The sequence below is a fragment of the Lactuca virosa genome, chromosome 9, assembly GCF_052849685.1.
Source record: "Lactuca virosa cultivar CGN04683 chromosome 9, Lactuca_virosa_CGN04683_v6, whole genome shotgun sequence".
NCBI lineage: Eukaryota > Viridiplantae > Streptophyta > Magnoliopsida > Asterales > Asteraceae > Lactuca > Lactuca virosa.
In genome coordinates this window covers 77376944-77395093 of record NC_136434.1, presented here as the reverse complement: position 1 = coordinate 77395093, position 18150 = coordinate 77376944, and the positions used below count along the sequence as shown (strand labels likewise).

The following is an 18150-nucleotide window of genomic DNA, read 5'->3' as shown; positions in this document are numbered from 1 at the left end:
TTTTTGTTATGTAAATGTTCCTTTGAAATCCAATTCTTTGAAATAATATTTTCTTGTTACACAAAGAAATAATAATTTATAAATTCATGTCGCATGTTGAATTCTTTTGATTCAATTTTTTACTAAAAAGATTATATGAAGTGAACGCTAACCGTTTAATCATGTAAGAATTTGAAAAACGCTTCATTAACTTAATGAATTACTTTGGTTAAAATGTCAAACAATAATATAATGAAAAACAAGGAAGTAGAAGCCGGCATATATATTCCTGCCACTCTTTGTATAGATCACTATGTTGTTAATTTCCATCGCCATCTTTGGTTTCCTTGTTTAAATTTGCATCGAATAGAATAATACAAGTCATATTCCCGTTTTTATTCTGTACCATTTGTTTTAGTTGATGAATTTCGTCCATATTTGGATTCTTATGGTTGAAAAAGTCCTATTTGGGAGCTTGAAAGAGTTTACTATGCACTGTTATCTGACCAAACTTCAAGATTGCTACATGAAAAGGATCCTTAGAAAGAGAACAAAGGCAGAAAACAATTTAGACTCGACACAATACCTGTTTATATTGACAAATAATTAATGTTTGATAACGATCATTTAATACAATGGGAATATATGACTATTTGACCATAAAAGTTGAAGTGAGACTTCTCACCTCTAAGAACAATGAACTATGAAAGGATGTTATAGCAAATCTGGAGGTGGGTGAGGGTGAGTTAATATAGTCAAATATTTGGATTAACCACCTTTTGATTCGAGTTTCTGGCAAGAACAAAAGAGTAGACTTTCATTCTTTGAAATCCAAAAGTTTGACCTTTAACCTTCTTACTTAAAACTTATATAATCTTGATGTTTACTCATTTCTTTCAATTCCCATCAAACCCTTTGGTTTCAATAATCTGAAAGCATTTGCTTTCAATATCTATCTCCAAATCATGATATATTTCTGTTTCTAAACTTGTCTTCTCATCTTTTTCGTGAAAAACAGACGGATTAAGTCATTGACATTCATTTGAGTGTGGTCTTCAATGCCTGATCAAGACGACAAAGATCCGAACATGGAAACCAAAAGTTTGACTTCTTCCGAGAGTCAAAGAGAGAATGTACTTTACATTCACAAGATCGGTGTTCCTCCAAAACAAAATGTCTTGAAGGAATTCAAATCCACACTGAAAGAAACGTTCTTTTCAGATGATCCTCTGCGACCCTTCAAGCATCAAACAAAATCCAAAAAGTTTGTACTTGGTCTGCAAGCTTTGTTCCCAATTCTTGATTGGGGAAGAAGTTATAATATCAAGAAGTTTAGAGGCGATCTTATCTCTGGACTCACTATCGCCAGTCTTTGCATTCCCCAGGTATCATTATTGTATACAATAATTGTATTGATTATAGTTTGACGTTACCTATACAATAATATAGTTTGTATATTATTGTATAGATTATGGGGTAAAGTTCTACATAGAAATAAATATTAACAACAGTCATAGAACCACTTGAAAATAACTATAATTGAGTATATATGTTCATAAATCATAACTAAACATACATACATATGTTCATAGATGAACATGTATGTTCACTTATGAACATTAGTTATTTTTATATGGTTCTATGGTTTTCTATATATTTGGTAATTATACAAACAGTTTATATGAGCCTCATTATGTATACAATACAATAATAGAGTCGGTATATTATCGTATAGATTCTAATTATACCCAGTGTCTTCATATGTATCTCGTTATCCATGCAAATAATATAAAAGACTAATAATTAGGTATATATCATATGTTCAAGATTCATCGAGAAACACAAAATAGTTATATATCTAACCATTTTCTTGTGTACAAATCCATTACAGGATATCGGGTATTCAAAGCTTGCAAATTTAAGTCCACAATATGGATTGTGTAAGCATTTTCTCATACAACGATTAGTGACGGATTATTCCGTCGCTAATAGTTGTTTTTCCTATTTTCTAGATTAATTAATCTTTATATCTGACATATTTTGACTTTTGCATGTGTAGACTCAAGCTTCGTTCCACCATTAATCTATGCATTTATGGGAAGCTCACGAGATATAGCGATAGGACCTGTAGCTGTGGTGTCACTATTAATGGGAACTCTTCTTCGACAAGAATTTGACCCTGAAAATCAACCAAATGAATATCTTCGGCTTGTATTTACAGCTACTTTTTTTGCTGGGATTACTCAAGCTACTCTTGGAGTTCTTAGGTAATTTAATAACTATAAAAAGTCTTTAATTATTTTATTTGATCTTTTTCCTTTTTTTAATTAACAACGAATTTATGGTTATGATGATGATCAGACTAGGGTTTCTGATAGATTTTCTATCGCATGCTGCTGTTGTTGGTTTCATGGGTGGAGCTGCTATCACGATTGCACTTCAACAACTCAAGGGCTTTCTTGGAATTCCTAGTGAACATTTCACCAAAGAAACTGATATTATTTCAGTAATGAAATCGGTTTTTGGATCCATTCATCATTCCGTGAGTTTTTTTTCTTAATTATATATCATGAAACTAATTATATTAAGTTATTAACAATTATTGCTCGTATATATTGTGTAGTGGAACTGGCAGACGATAGTGATTGCATCAAGTTTCTTAGCTTTTCTACTCCTTACCAAGTACATTGTAAGACATTAAAGTTTATTAGAATTATAAATTATAAAATAGATAATAAAATGAAGAAAGATCAGTATCCTAATTTTTTTGTAATTTACTAAACAGGGAAAGAAGAACAAGAAACTCTTTTGGGTGCCCGCGATTGCACCTTTGATCTCGGTTATTTTATCGACTTTTTTCGTGTACATCACCCATGCAAACAAGGAAGGTGTCGCAATAGTAAGAACTTGATTTTGACTTTCTCAATGTCAAATTGCTTGATTTCAACTCAAAAACTGAATTAGGCCATTGACAAAAAATAAGTTTGCTGATTGTAATTTACCATTTGATTAAGAACATAAAAATAGCTTATAAATAACTTACAAGGAGTGTTTGGGATTACTTTTAAGGTTAAAAATCATTTTTGTAAAATGACTTTTTGATTAGTAACTTTTTCCAAAAGAAAATTTTTAAAATATGTATTTGCTTTTAAGGTAAAAAACAATTTTTCAATTAAAAAGTCACAAAAGTTACAAAAAGACAGAATTTATGACTTTTGAAAACTCAACTTTTTCTACTATACAAAAAGTTATTTTAAAAAATCTTTTTCATTAGTCAAACATATTTTTCACGTTTTTTTACTTTTTAGAAAAGTTAAAAGTGAAAAGTTATTTTAAAAGCAATTTCAAACACCCCATAAGCTAGCTTTTTGATAAAATAGCTTATAATTACTTAAAAATTAGCTTTTTAGCTAAAAATTAATTTTGGGGCTTTTTAGCTAAAAACCAATTTTTAGGATGTGTCAAACAAAACTTTAATATGTTTTGCTTTTTAGGACGATAATTATTTATACTATAAAAGGAACAAAAATATTTGTATATAAAGAAAGAGTTGTTGTTGAAAGTGTAAAAAGTAGATATAAATAAATAATAATAAATTTGAAAAATACAAGTTTGACTCAAAAAGTCAAATTAACCGAATTTGTTTTGGCAGGTGGGACATATTGATAAACGAATCAACCCGCCGTCGCTTGACAAAATCTATTTCTCCGGCGAAAATCTACTCAAAGGGTTTAAAATCGGCATTGTCGCCGGAATGATAGCGTTAACGGTGAACTCCTACCCCAAATTTTTTTGAAGAATCATATCGTGTTTGATTGATTTATCGAAGATTGTTGTTTATGTTTGATAAAATTACAGGAAGCAGTTGCAATCGGAAGAACATTTGCTTCAATGAAAGATTACCAAGTAGATGGGAACAAAGAAATGGTAGCACTCGGAACTATGAACATCATCGGCTCAATGACGTCATGCTACGTCGCAACCGGTTCGTTTTCCCGATCAGCTGTAAATTACATGGCCGGATGTCAAACGGCGGTTTCCAACATTGTGATGTCGATTGTGGTTCTCCTCACTGTGAAATTCCTAACCCCTCTTTTCGAGTATACACCAAATGCGATTCTATCTTCGATTATTATTTCTGCTGTCATTGGGCTAATCGATTACGATGCTGCGATTTTGATTTGGAAAATCGATAAACTTGATTTCGTCGCGTGTATGGGAGCGTTTCTTGGCGTCGTTTTCAAATCTGTCGAGATTGGGCTTTTGATTGCTGTATAAATCAAATCATCATCATCGTTGAAATTTAAACTCTTCTTGAGTTTTATCATCCCGACATTGATAATTCTCGTTTTGTTGAATTATCAGGTCATAATATCTTTCGCTAAGATTCTTCTTCAAGTTACACGCCCACGAACTGCAATCCTTGGAAAGATTCCGATGACGAGCGTTTACAGGAACATCGGACAATATCCGGAGGCGATTAAAGTTCCCGGTGTTCTGATAGTAAGGGTTGATTCTGCGATTTACTTCTCCAACTCCAACTACACGAAAGAAAGGTAATGCATTTTCGCAAAGTTCTACTAATTTGATGAATTTTGAAACATTAGGGCTATAAATCGAGTACTTTATTGCAGGGTATTGAGATGGCTAACTGAGGAAGAAGATAATCTAAAAGCAAATTACGAACCAAGGATTCAATTTCTCATAGTTGAAATGTCACGTAAGAAGCTTGATTACCTGTATTTAGGTTTACGTTTTGCTCTATTCGATTCATCTTCTTCATATCTCCTTCGCCTAATTTCAGCTGTTACCGATATCGACACCAGTGGAATCCATGCCTTTGAAGAACTACACAGGAGTTTGCAAAAGAGAGATGTTCAGGTAACTAAATTCTTATCCGATTAAATAATGTTTAAAAACATAAAAGAAAAAATAAATTAAAACAAATTTGAAAAGATTTAAGAATTATGTTATTTCATTAATTTCTATATTAAATAAAAAAAAATACATAGTTTACTAAATCAAACGGTTGTTTGTTTTATAAAGGATAAAATATTTGTGGTCTTCCGACCACGTCGTCTACAGAACAAGATATGAGCTAAATGTTTGTGGTGTGTATAAAAAAAACTGTTTGTTTTTTAAAATTTACAGACTACATAATAAAACTGAAATTTAAAAAACTAATTTTTTTTTAACTTAAAATAGTTTTTTCATAATTCTAATTTTATAACACTGAAAATACAACAGCTTGTTCTTGCAAACCCTGGTCAACTTGTGCTAGACAAGCTATACGCTGCGGGTTTCCCTGAGCTGATAGGCGAAAACAAGATTTTTCTCACTGTTGCAGACGCTGTTCACACATGCGCACCAAAGATTGCTCACGACGTGTAAGCTTATTAGCAAAATATGAACACTAACGAAGAAGTATAAAAATGTATACAACTTAAAAGGTCACAAATTCAAATTGTTCTAGATGAATAAAGGTATCACAAGTGCATATTTGAGGGATCATTGGGATGTATGCATTTGGAGTGGAAAGTATTGATATTAAAAAGAAAATGGGGTATAAAAGTACCTATATAGACGAAGAGTCTATTTATATTAACTAATTTTAGTTCATGGTCCCTTAGTTCATTTGCTTTGTTGAATTCATAGATGTAATGATTTTTGTTTGAGTGCAAAGGAAAGAGTACAATAATATATTGTAATGTATGTATGATTTTGAATTATAAGTTTCTACGAGTTTTCAATAAGAGAATATTAGTAATTTTCTTACCGAAATTTTAGTAGATCGAAACTTCTTTGGCTAATTTAAGCAAGATGGATAAAAACTTGAATGTTTGTCTATTACACACTTGTTTGATGAACCTTTCACATACATATATACTCTCCAATCTCGATCCATGTAATTGTGAGTTTTTTTTTTTTCATTATTTTTTCTTGTCTCAAATAAACATGTATGATTGAAACTAAAAAAAATTGGTGAGGTTTAGGTTGTGAAAATACTAGTACATGGTTAATATAAAATATCTTATTTGATTAAAAATGTTGAATTTTATCTGGCTCAAAACATTAAGATAATGTTTGGCATGTAGTAATTAAAGAGGTAATGAAATATAATGTGGTAATATATGAGGAGTACGGAAAGTCACACGAGTACCTTATGACGATCTAATGGTAGCTTGAGTAGTTGTAAGTTCATTACTATTGTTAATAGAGAAAAATATAGCTTGAGTAAGTCCATTACAGTTGTTATTAGATAAAATGGTAGTTTAAATAGTTGTATTCGATCATTGTATTTGTATTTCCTTATTGTGATCATTTTGATAATTACTTGTACTGGATTGTTAATACAAATGTACACCAGTACGATTTATAAATTAAAAAGTAAACCTTTTGGCTATACCTTGTGTTACAAAGTTGGATGTTACATAAATCAATCAAAAATAGAATGATTCTTGGTGGCATTAAATATTGTTATTATTTTGAAGATACTAAAGAAAATTTGTTGAATGATATAATTTGTTACAAATAATATATATTTTTTGTTATGGGATTTTCTAATACGTGCCTTTAAGGACACATATAAGAAGCATTAATGTCATTGGAAAAAAAAAATACAAAAAAAGCAACAAACTCAATTTGATGCTTATTATCGTTTTTCCCTCTTCGTTTACTTTGAAAACTCAGTTTAAACAACAGAGATTCTACTCCTGTTTTATTCGTTCCAACGTGGATAACTATGTGTATACATACAAATGGTGATCTTAAAAGTATATACCATTTAAGCATACATATACATACAGGTGCTTATTTGTATTTGCGATTTGATAAAACAAGATCAAGGTGAAAAATGTGTTTAGACATTCTCAAGCATATACTGCTACGAAAAGAGAAGGCAAAAATGAAGAAACGAATGAAAGAGAAGGTGAAATATGAGAAAGAAAAAGGAAAGAAAAGAGAAGAACTACACAGAAAGAAGAAGAAGCAAATGAAATCAGAGATCAAACAGAAGCAAAACAAAGCAAAAGCAGAAAAGAAGAAACAAAAGAAGAACAAAAACAAATGCTTCAACTTATGAATTCTTCATCCATTTATTTGTATAAATAATAAGAGTAGACAATTAACAATACATGTATGTGATAGTATTATACAAATTATGCAGAAAAATAAACCTCATACAATTCAAACTATTTTTAATTACCCTATTACCTTATCAATACATGCATTATATACACCGTTCCAAAGGCTTTTCAGTTCGCCGGAAAAGTCAAACCTCCGGTCAACGAGTAGAATATTCCGATGAGTTTGCCTACATTTCCTACTCGATTACTCGCCGGAGTTCTTCAATTAACTTACTTTTAGTCGCCGGATCCACCTTCATTTTAACAAAAACAACACATCAAAACTCAATCATCATTTCCAAATTTCAAGTCTTCAAGTCTTAAAAAATTGTAAGAAAACAACAATTTACTTACCTCTTTCAAAAGTTTAGCAATTCCTAGTGGCAAAGCTTCAAGATCCAACTGTAAACTACTAATTTTCAACAACTGATTCGAGACCTTTTCTCTTCTTAACTCGGCTAATTTCTCATCATAATTCTCGGGATTATCTTTCCATGTGAAAAAAACATCATCATCACCCCAAAACTCATCCGATCGCGTCTCCAAAAACCACTTCTTAATCATCTCATGACCAGATTTATACGAAAGCGTGTCTCCGGCCGCCTCCCTCGCGGTGGTGATCAGAGCAGCCTCCGCGAGCCGCCGCCGGAGTCTTTTATAGAAGAAAAACCTCGAAACATTCCAATCAACAACATTCTTCACAACACCTTTCGCAGCCATACGAAACGAAGTATCATGAAGCTCCGCGAATTTTGTCGCGATTTGCGTGTAAATCGGCAAAAGCTGTTTTTCACGCGCTTTTATCTGCTCAACAATCGAATTATCATATTTCGATTCTTGTAACTTTAATTTAAGCTCTCGGATCCGCGGGTCGACCCGGCCCATACATTCCAACAACTCACGGTTTCTAAATTTGATTTCAATCATACCTTCGGGTTCTAGAACATTCCCTTTTGCGGTTGTTTCCGCATACATTTCTATATAATCGGAATTGATCCGACTGTCAACAACCACCCAAGCACCACCACGAAGCTCACCGGTTTTCGGTATGTAAACAAAAACCGGTTGTTTATAAGTTCTTAAATTCTCAACAATCGTGGACCCCGCTTGCAAAATTCCTTCAAAAAGATCCCGTTGACCCGCGGAAAATCCCCGCCAATTCGCCATGATAAAAAGCGGAAGCTCTTCGCGGTTAAAATCCATCAAAGCTTGCGCGGTTTTACTCGCAGAATCCGGGAACCACACCTGCCCGGCTTGCGGAACTACCCGTTCATGCGAATCGAGCTGCCCGGGATCCGCGGGTATAATTTGCATAACCGTCTGTGTCTCAACCGCCACAATCCCGACCGGGATCCCACCGAGTTTCGCCCGCCCGGTTACAACCGTCCGGGCCCACCCTTCCAAAGTCTCCACGAAACTATTTTTGTCAAAAATACCCCCGGCCCAGTTCCCGTTAGCATCCACCGTCCCGCAAATAGCTGCCCGAGGGTCGCACGAGTTTTCGGGCAGATACTCCACGGGCCGTTCGGGCGGGTCGGTCGGGGCTAAAACGGGAAGCGGGCCCCCGACGTAAGCGGGAACAAAGCTTAACCAATTTAAGATTGCTGACACTCCTTTTAAATCGTCTGAAACAGTTAAGTGAACAACTCCATTTGTTGCCATGATTTTTGGACCTCCTAATTGCATTTGTGAGCTGTAAACTTCACGCCCCAAAAGTTTGTTTAAAGCAGAAAATCCCGTTAAAATAATTGGTTGATCCAGGCGTTGTATGCACCGCATCCCGAGGCGGGCCAAATACGCCCCAATACCCACAGTTCGACCCGTTACATATGTTAACGTGAAAGTTTCCTTATATGCCCTTGAATACGCGCCCGCAATCGCTCCACTTCCACTCAAATTCTCTACCCCTAATCCGTCTTCTTTTCCCACAATTGTATCGATCACCCATCGAGTTTCACCATTGGTGAGATTAACTTCATGAGCAATTACAGATGATTTGATACGGGTGTAATCTTCAGGTGTTAGGTAAAGATATTGGAACCCTGAATCAGGGTTTGACTCGTCTGACCAACCGATTTTGAAACAAGATCTGACCTCTTCAGCTGCCCCGATGCGGGCCCCGGAGTTGGCTGCTAGATAGATGAGGGGTAGTTTTTTGGCACACGCGAGATCAGTTACAGCTTCGAAAAACGCGTCCTCTATAGGCCCAAAAGATCCGTTTTTGAATGTGACATCATTTGCAACTACCAAAATTGCCCTTCCTTTAGGGAACTCGGGTGTACAAAGCTCCATGATCCATGCCACCATGCCTACATTGTTTTGGCCCGGTTCACGTTCTATGGAAACAAGAGGTGTGCCCCAGGAGCCTTTCGGGTCAGAAAACGCGAGCTCTGTCACATTTACGAGTTTGCCCTTGGGCATGGTGTCAGTAGAAAGTCTCAAGGACCAAATTTCCTCAAGTGCTGCTTCAAATGCCTGCAAATGAAAAGATTTACATCTCTTAAAACCTAAGTGCTTTGTTACTTTCAATTTAATGGAAGACTAGGGTGAATTTAAATCAGGGGTGTAATAATGGAAAGGGTAAAAATGGTAATTTTTTACCAGTGCAAAGTCGTAGCAGTATGTAGTGTTGCTTTTCCTGGCTAAAAGACGTTTCTGATCGAGTAATTTCAAAGGCTGAAAAGGTGTGTTGAGAGGGACACCATGTAAAGGGCCAGATGTAGAGGTTGCATGATACACCACCTTGTGTTTATCATCCTCAAGTTCCCGATAAACCTAAATAAAAGTATTGAATTTGTAAAAACAGTTTTTGACTATTTTGAAATGTCTAAAATACCCTTTAAAGACTTACATGTACAATACACGTATGACCAGTCACATTCGTGACCACAACCCTCCATGCACCATTAGCTTGACCAGAAGAGGCCATGCAAAGTTTGACCTCCCATTCAAAAACACCTAATCGATGCATCTTTACACCTACCAGTGTGTGTATTTCACGTGCTAATTTCACCAAAAGTGACTCAACTGCCCCTTCTTCTGTCCCGGGGTCCACATCTACTCTCCTGCTGTAAGGGACAAGATCGTCTATTTGTTGTTCTTTTAGTATATAGAGATACATGTGAGCATGGTCAGATTTGACTGTAGCATTATGAACATGAAGTTCCAACTCTTCCATGGCTGTGACTAAAGATCTCAAGATGCTTCTTGAAGTGTAAGACAAAGTCCACTGAGATTGTGGGCCCGCAATGTCAGAACCTTGGTATCCTGAAAACCATTCCTTTGTTGGTTGTCTTACAAGTGTCCTAAGAAACATTCTTTGAATTGGAAGTGGTTTTGCTTCAACTGTATACATGTGCCATTGTCGATCACGCGATGGTGTGTACTTTATCTTCTCATACCCCTTAAGTTTGTCCTGAACAAAAAAAAATAATTCATTTGACATGGGCAAAATGGTAAATTGTTACTAAAAATGAAAGGTGTTATGAATACAAAGTTACAAACCAGTTCAAGATAAATCGATAAAGGAGGCTCCAAGTGTCGCAATAATGGCTCTTCAATATAATAAAGATTCTCTTCTGACCAATGAAAAGAGTGTCTCATTGGGCCTCTTCCTTCATCTCTTTGTATAATACAACTGATAACTCCATACCCTGCATTTTTTAGACTCGAGCTAACTTCTTTATCTTTGAGAATTTTTGCTAACTTGTTGACTCGCTCTTGAGCCTGATCCTCATCACCACTGCAATTTTTTCATTCAAGGGTATTTTAGTCATTTCATAACCAAATATTTAACTGAAATATGTCGTGTAGTACCTGTCTTGAAGTGAACTCATCTGGTTGCTAATTCCAGCCAATGCAATGTGCATCATGTTCCCATGGTTATTAGGATCAGATAAACCGTTTTGACATGTTCCTTGAGATTTATTTGTTGTTTCTTTAAGAGCTGCTTTTATCACATCGGGTAAAACAAGAAGAGATTTGATGATAACCATAGCTCCCCATTTCTTCTCCACCAAGGGCTTTTCGGTCATTTCATAGTCAGAACTATTGATCTCCTCGATATGCCCTTCCATGAATTGCCACGAAGCAATAAGACCGGATTTGTGCCACTGCATTCTAACACTCCCCTTGGCGAGATACGGCTAAAGACAGACAAAATATCGAAAATTACAGATTTGCCCCTTGTCCATGAGATTCATTTGAAGGGTAATGTAGACATTTTTACAAAGGGTATTACCTGATATAATCTTCGAACATAGGTCTCAACAACGCGTCTTTGAAGGGTGTGATCACTATGGTCAAAAAGACCAACAAGGGCATCTTCAACTGCAAGTGGAGCACTCACAATATCCTCCATTCTTTCATTTATGGCACTTTTCCTCTTAGGGGTATCCATATTTTCACCTTCTTCTGTAAACATCTCTAATTCAGAAAGACTTCTAGCAATGCTTGAACGAAGTTCACTTAATTTAGTCTGTTCCAAAAGTTGGCTTGCCTTCAATGCTAACTGAAATATGATGAGATCAAGAACCACAAATTAGTTCAGAGTTTCAAGAAATGTTTATGAGTGTACGTTAAATGACGAATTTGACCTCGGAATAATTTGTGTGGTTGAGTGTAGAAAACCGTATCAGTTTATCCCTATATGCAGCTGGATTAGGGTACACTAAATTCTCCATTAGTCTTAGTATCAGCTTGTTTTTACTCTTAACACCCTGTATGGAAATAAATTAATGGTTATATAAATTAAAAATTACAAAACTTTATTAGAAAAAACATCAAATACCTGATGGGAAAGCACAATGTCAACAACCCTCAAACGATCTTTCTTGTATTGAAGTCGAAGGCGTTCGATGACATCAGCCTGAAAAGTAAAGTTTTTTTTTTTTAATATCTATATGAAACAATGTAGAAAGTATAAAAATAAAAAATAAAAATAAAAACTCACTTGAATGTTGTCATTGAATAACTCTTCAACTAATAAATACTCTTCAAAAAGAGCATGAACAATCCCACGTGCATGACTCTCTCTTCCACCTTCATATGACTTCACAAGACTCATTAATGGCTCAATCAGCCTTTCTTGACCTCCTTTTTCCTTCTCTGAGCAAGATCCAAGGTGAGTCTGAAAAAAAAAATAACAAAATTTATCATATAACTAAATTAAAATCTTTAAATATGAAAAATATACAACTATTAATCATAAACTAACCTCTAGAATGCCACGTAAAACTTTAGCAGGAAAATCGATAGTTTGTTGTGTGGAAATTCCTTCATACTCCTTCAACTTTGATTCCAACTGAATGTGTTTAAACATATTTATACAATTAGAAATAATCATCTGAAGTTAAAATTTTGAAAGAAAATTATCATTTACCTTGTTTTTAAGATCTTTATGAAGTCGATTTGCTAAAACTGCAAAACATTCTTGCCATTGAAGGAAAGGAAGCTCGGGACTATCTAAACAATGGAGCAGATTTTTCATAACCTAAAATCAAAGAATAAACTTGTTAACAAAATAAGTGAAATAACAAAAAATTAAAGAAAAGTAAAACAAAATAAATCTTGAAATTACTTCATCAATGTTGTGATCATATCCTGCAAGAATCATTCTAGCAGCACTTAAAGTAGCTGCACACTTTTGATGAACTTTATCTGAAATTGCAGTTGGAGGTCCAAGAACAGGAAAGCTTCCATGAAAAGGCTCTGCTTTTCTTACAGCTGATGGATCATCAAGATCAAGATTTGCTATAAGTTCACCAGCCTACAAAATCAAGAAAAAAAATTATTTTTTTTTACTCAAGATTTGTTCATAACATTTAATATTTTCATTTGTGTGAGTCCCACTAACCTGCATGGCTTGACCTTCAGACATCTTGAATTGAATAACACCAGAAGCTGGAGAGAGAAGTGGCATACACATCTTCATAACTTCCACCTCAGCATATGGTGAGTCAGCATCCACGTGGCTTCCATCTGAGACTAAGTATCTTAAAAGCTTGCATGGTGTTTCCGCCATTAGTTTGGAAGGATCATGATCATTCTAGAAACAATTAATATAAATTTTAGCAAAAAAATTTATTAAATAATAAAAGTTTAGAAAAAAAAAAAGTAGTTAGCACCTGAAGCAAACAAGTTCTTCCATCTATCAAAAGACGAGTTCCTGCTGCTTCTTCTTCTGCATATATGATATGACTATTTCCATCCAACTACAACATTCAATCATAAATTATGAGAAATGTACTTTATTTATTGGAAATGACGAGAGTACCCTTATAATAATACCTGCATTAATAAACCACCATCACGTAGAGTATGTATCTCTGCTTCAATCTCAGATTGATTCATTCTTAATCTATAACCACCTGGTCCTCTTTTTACCATATCAATCTAAATAAAAATAAAAATAAAAGCATGAATGATAATCATAATAATAATATTAATAATAAAAAAGATCAAACAAATCAAGAAAACAATACGTGTTTATGCTGTTACTTTACTTACAGTGTATCTACTACCCTCAATATTCAAAGAAACTTGGGAGTTGACCAATGATATATGCTGCAATCAAATAAACAAACTCACATTATGGATTGATTCAAAACATTCTAACAAAATATCTTTCACAATTCTAAAATTCTAAAATTCACATGTGCATTGTAATTTGTACCTTTGGAGGGATTTGCCCCTTTTCAAGATAACCAACATAGTCAGACACCATGGCTGCACTTCTAGCAGCAGCTTTCTGAGGTCAACAAAAGTCAATTGTAAAGTCAAAGGTAAAGTCAAGGATGAGAAAATTTAAAGAAAAGGGTAATAAGAATATAAGGTTACTCACATAAAGAGCTCCTCCAACTACTGAAAGATACCAAGGAGGTCTTTCTGCTCTAACTCTCATGGCAATTCGGCTATCTAACCAACCTGTATGTATTTTGTTTTCTCTATAATCTGGAGCCTACAATATAAAAAATTATATATGTAATTGAATTAAAGTGATTGATTATATTAAATGGATTCGAAAAAGATTGGATCTTGAAATCACAAAAATGCTTACATGTAATAGATCGATTGTATAATCAACATTAGTTCGGATTTCACCACGAATTTGAATTTCTTTTAACCCAAGAACCATATTTGCAATAGCCAATGTTCTAGACTCTCCAAATGCAAAAACATGACCTAAGACACATACAAAAAGTAAAAAAGATTAAACATTTATAAATAATAATAAAAAAAGATTCAGTTTATAATGATTTTCTTCTTACCAAATTGAGAATCTGAGAATTCATGAATGCCACCTCCAGATTTGACAGAAAAGTATGCCCAAACATTTGGCTTACTTTTAAAACTTAGCTCCTAAAAGTTATAATTCAAATCAATAAGGTAAGATTGTTTATATATGTGTTGGAAAAAGATTTTTTTTTCTTTTTTTTTTTTTTTTCGCAAACCTGAACTTTCCCACTAGTGGGCTTGAATCCATCATCTGGATCTTCACTTGTTACACGAACAGCAACACAATGACCCTTTGGTTTAGTTGACTCTGCTTTGTCAAAGTCAAAGGGAGTTGCATGAACATATGTTTTCCTCCATGCATCATACCCTCCACTATTATCCTTCCCATAAAATCGCCTTATTTCTATAACAAAACAAAACAAAAACACATCAACATAAAATCATTTCAAAAGAAATTTTCAAAGTTTGATATAAATATAATATAATATAATACCTGGAATTTGCCAAAGAGGAATTCCCATTCCAACTGCAACTTGTGCTGCAGGTAGATTAATTTCTGCTATCCACTCAGTAACAGGATGCTCAACCTAAACAAATGTAGAAATTCCCCAAAAGGGTATGTGTATATCATTAAATCTTTGATTTAAACATAAATTCAGTAGTTAAAAGTTAAAATTTTTCACCTGTAAACGTGGATTGAGCTCCAAAAAGTAATAGTCTCCAGTTTCCATACTATACAAATACTCTACAGTTGCAGCTCCAACATAATTCACTGATTTAGCTAATCTTCTTGCAGCTTGCTCCAGCTTCTTTATTGTCTCATTTGGAGCTATAGTTATTGGTCCCTCTTCAATAATCTTTATAAGAAAATATAAAAAGTTAAATGGAAAAGATATATATTAAAAACAATATGAGTTTCATTATCAATTTATCATATAATACCTTTTGATGTCGCCTTTGAACACTGCAATCACGACTATGTAAAGCTGCTACATTTCCATGTTGATCACAAAGTAGTTGAACTTCCAGATGTCGACTCTATTTTTTTTTTTAAAATATTATTAGGGTAGATTTAGAGTTAAAAAAATTACATAAAGATAGTAAATTAAAACATTTTTTCTGACCTGAGAAGCAACTTTCATTATAAATATAGGAGAACCAGGGACTTCACCCTGAACTTGTTTGAAAAGTGCCTTCACTTCTTCATCATTATGCACCTAAAGAGTTGAAGTCAAAAACTAATCCGTTGACTTTTAAAAAGTCAAAAGTGGGAGTGATTTAAAAAAAAATGTAAAATTACACACCTTTCTTATGCCTTTACCACCTCCACCCCATGATGCCTTGATCATTGCAGGATATCCAACAACTTGGCAACTAGCAATTGCTTCTTCTGTTGTATATACACAAGCTTTTCTATATACATCATCTGGAATTGTCACTAAACAGCTATCACCAGGAATTTTCACCTAAAAGATTTCATTTTTAATAAATAAGAGGCATAAAGATTATTGTAAAGGGAAAAAAAGACTACAACAATAGCCAAATCCCAAAAGAAAACATTAGCCCACAATGAAGAAATAAATAGAGGTGTGTAACTAAAGAAAAAGAAACAGATACAAACAATAAAGGTGACAATAAATAGTAGCAAGGGTAAGTAGGTAAATATTGTACTATACAGACTCACAAACAAGCAGATACTAGCAATAAAGCTGACAATAAAGAGTAGCAAGGGTAGGTAGGTAAATATTGTACTATACTGAAAAGTGAAAACACAAACAGTGAAAGCAGATACTGACAATAAAGCTGACAATACAGAGTAGCAAGGGTAGGTAGGTACATATTGTACTATACTGAAAAGTGAAAGCACAAACAGTGAAAGCAGATACTGGCAATAAAGCAGAAAGCAGATACTGGCAATACAAGCTTACATGAGAACCACTCCAAGGAAGTGTAGGCACATCAGCCGCTTGTGCAATTAAAGAAGAACCGATTTTATCACCTAAAGCCGCCATTGATGAAGCAGGTGGGCCCAGAAATATGATTCCCTTTGCCTCTAAAGCATCCGGAAGTTCAGGGATTTCAGATGCATGGCCCCACCCAGGCCAAACAGCATCAACATGTGTTATTTCAGCTGTCTGAAAATCATCAAAACATCAATTCACCATTTTAAATTGTTACTGATATTCATCATCAAATATTATATAAAAAGACTAAATACCTCTACAATGAGTTGCACATTGGCATAATTATTGTTATTTGTTCCACCAGGGACTTCAACAAATTGATCTGCAATTCTAATGTGTTCTGCATTTATTCTCATGTCTTCTGGTGTAGCCATGGCGACTAATAGAATTGCTTTTTCTGAACCAAATGTTTCATAACTCCATGTTCTTACACTTCTTATGAACTTCACAGCTGCCATTCCATTGTTTGCAATTAAAATACTGTGAATTGGGTTCTTTCCATTAAGTGCATTGCAGAATTCATCAATGGCAGATCTTGTTGCAGGTGATCTTAGTGAAATCGCCAAGTTTTTGTAGCCATTTCCGTTATTGAAACTTCCGTTTACTGTTAATCTTTGAGCTTCTGACATGTTGCCACCTCAGCATACACACTGGAAATTAGAGAAATTAACTTTAGAACAAGATTAGTTTGACTTTTCAGGTCAAACGAAACAACCCCTTTTCAAGGTTAATACAGTAGTTGACTTGACAGTGACTATCAAGACTCGTGAAAATTTTCAATTTTGGAGCGAAAATTCATAACCCTGTGAAAGTATGTATGAAGTATAAGAAAATGGATGTTAATTTTAATTTGGAAATTACTAATTTTGATGTGGGATTATTTTCAGGAAAGAACATAGGAAGCTCCGATCATTGATCCAATCTAGAAGTGTGATCCACAGGATCAGAAAGTCAAAGTGAAAATATTAATTATCAATTTTGTGTGTAAACCCTAGTCCAAGTTGAATTTTCTATGATAATACGTAAGTTGAATAAATAGAGTCGAATCAAATCCAGTTGATCAGTGCAAAAGCACATTAAAAATTTGTAACCCAGCTGAATTCATCAAAGATCCTCCAAGAAATTAAATTCCCAGATACAAAAACATTAATTCAGGTTAATTAAGCAGCATACGAAAGCGAAATCACATAGATGAAGGTTTAAGAGGATGAAATGGCATACACCCAGTAAAAAAAATCAAACCTTACACACTGTTTTCTCAAACGAGTTCTCAACTACTTATAATCAACAAAATTCGGAAACCCCATTTCAAAAATCAGAATAATTCGAACACAAAAACCCAAATTCCAAAATTTTGGCAGCATTTCGAGTGGAAGAGTAGAACGACTAACCGTAAAGAAGTGCAAGAACAGTCCAGTCCTTTTATGCAATAAGACACATAAAGATTTTGCCTTTTAAGCTGCTTTAAACAGCTGAAAGAATTGACAAGAAGAAGAGATCAAAACAGATAGTGCAGAGTTTGGAATGGCGGAAATCTGGGAGAGATGTGAGTAGTTGTAGGGGAATGCAGAATGGGGGTTGGAATTAAGTGTGGTTTGGTTGGGGGTTTGGTTTGTTTGGTTGGTTTTTGGTGAGGCGCCTTAAAGAAACATAAATGGGGCATCGGCAAAGGGGTCCAACACCGCGAGGTGATGCATGGCACGTGCCATCAACCCCCTCCCATCGACATCTTCGGAAACGTATATGTTTTTTATTTGAAAACTTGTGATTGAAACTTGAAAGATGATTGTACTTTTGAATATATTATTTACTTATTTGATTTATTGGTCAATTTGAAGATGAGCATA

General features: G+C 34.4%; 2 protein-coding genes across 6 annotated transcripts; one reads left to right on the top strand and one right to left on the bottom strand.

Moving 5' to 3' along the window:
• The first annotated feature begins 652 nt into the window (after nt 1-652).
• On the top strand, nt 653-5737 carry SULTR1;3 (sulfate transporter 1;3). 5 transcript variants are annotated; one of them, XM_079071011.1, is made up of 12 exons: nt 653-710; nt 998-1364; nt 1871-1919; nt 2039-2246; nt 2341-2521; nt 2603-2668; nt 2765-2878; nt 3632-3748; nt 3838-4251; nt 4345-4535; nt 4614-4860; nt 5227-5737. In XM_079071011.1, exons 2-12 carry the CDS (start codon nt 1038-1040, stop codon nt 5368-5370), a joined length of 2058 nt encoding a protein of 685 aa, XP_078927137.1. In that variant the 5' UTR covers nt 653-710; nt 998-1037; the 3' UTR covers nt 5371-5737. The 5 variants fall into 5 exon arrangements, with proteins under 5 accessions (XP_078927137.1, XP_078927136.1, XP_078927138.1 ...); XM_079071010.1 differs by having other exon boundaries at nt 655-720; XM_079071012.1 differs by lacking the exon at nt 653-710 and adding an exon at nt 726-816.
• Nucleotides 5738-7045: 1308 nt separating this feature from the next.
• Nucleotides 7046-17929, bottom strand: LOC145135626 (acetyl-CoA carboxylase 1-like). The gene is made up of 30 exons (XM_079069878.1): nt 17695-17929; nt 16558-16953; nt 16268-16474; nt 15644-15805; nt 15464-15556; nt 15282-15377; nt 15023-15196; nt 14833-14926; nt 14555-14742; nt 14372-14462; nt 14161-14285; nt 13945-14061; nt 13777-13851; nt 13611-13667; nt 13392-13496; nt 13229-13315; nt 12958-13149; nt 12682-12870; nt 12484-12594; nt 12319-12405; nt 12055-12231; nt 11893-11970; nt 11699-11821; nt 11344-11613; nt 10920-11248; nt 10608-10845; nt 9955-10518; nt 9705-9878; nt 7458-9578; nt 7046-7357 (listed from the first exon to the last, which is right to left on the bottom strand). Exons 2-30 carry the CDS (start codon nt 16930-16932, stop codon nt 7301-7303), a joined length of 6756 nt encoding a protein of 2251 aa, XP_078926004.1. The 5' UTR covers nt 16933-16953; nt 17695-17929; the 3' UTR covers nt 7046-7300.
• Nucleotides 17930-18150: the final 221 nt, after the last annotated feature.

What these genes read in the sequence shown, in the direction of transcription:
- LOC145135626 (XM_079069878.1), bottom strand. Translation starts at nt 16,932, where the DNA reads ATGTCAGAAGCTCAAAGATTAACAGTAAACGGAAGTTTCAATAACGGA. An exon ending in GTGGTAAAGGCATAAGAAAG is followed by an intron (nt 15,557 to 15,643) that starts GTGTGTAATTTT and finishes TCAACTCTTTAG; the next exon opens with GTGCATAATGATGAAGAAGT. An exon ending in TAGTTGGAGGAGCTCTTTAT is followed by an intron (nt 13,852 to 13,944) that starts GTGAGTAACCTT and finishes TGTTGACCTCAG; the next exon opens with AAAGCTGCTGCTAGAAGTGC.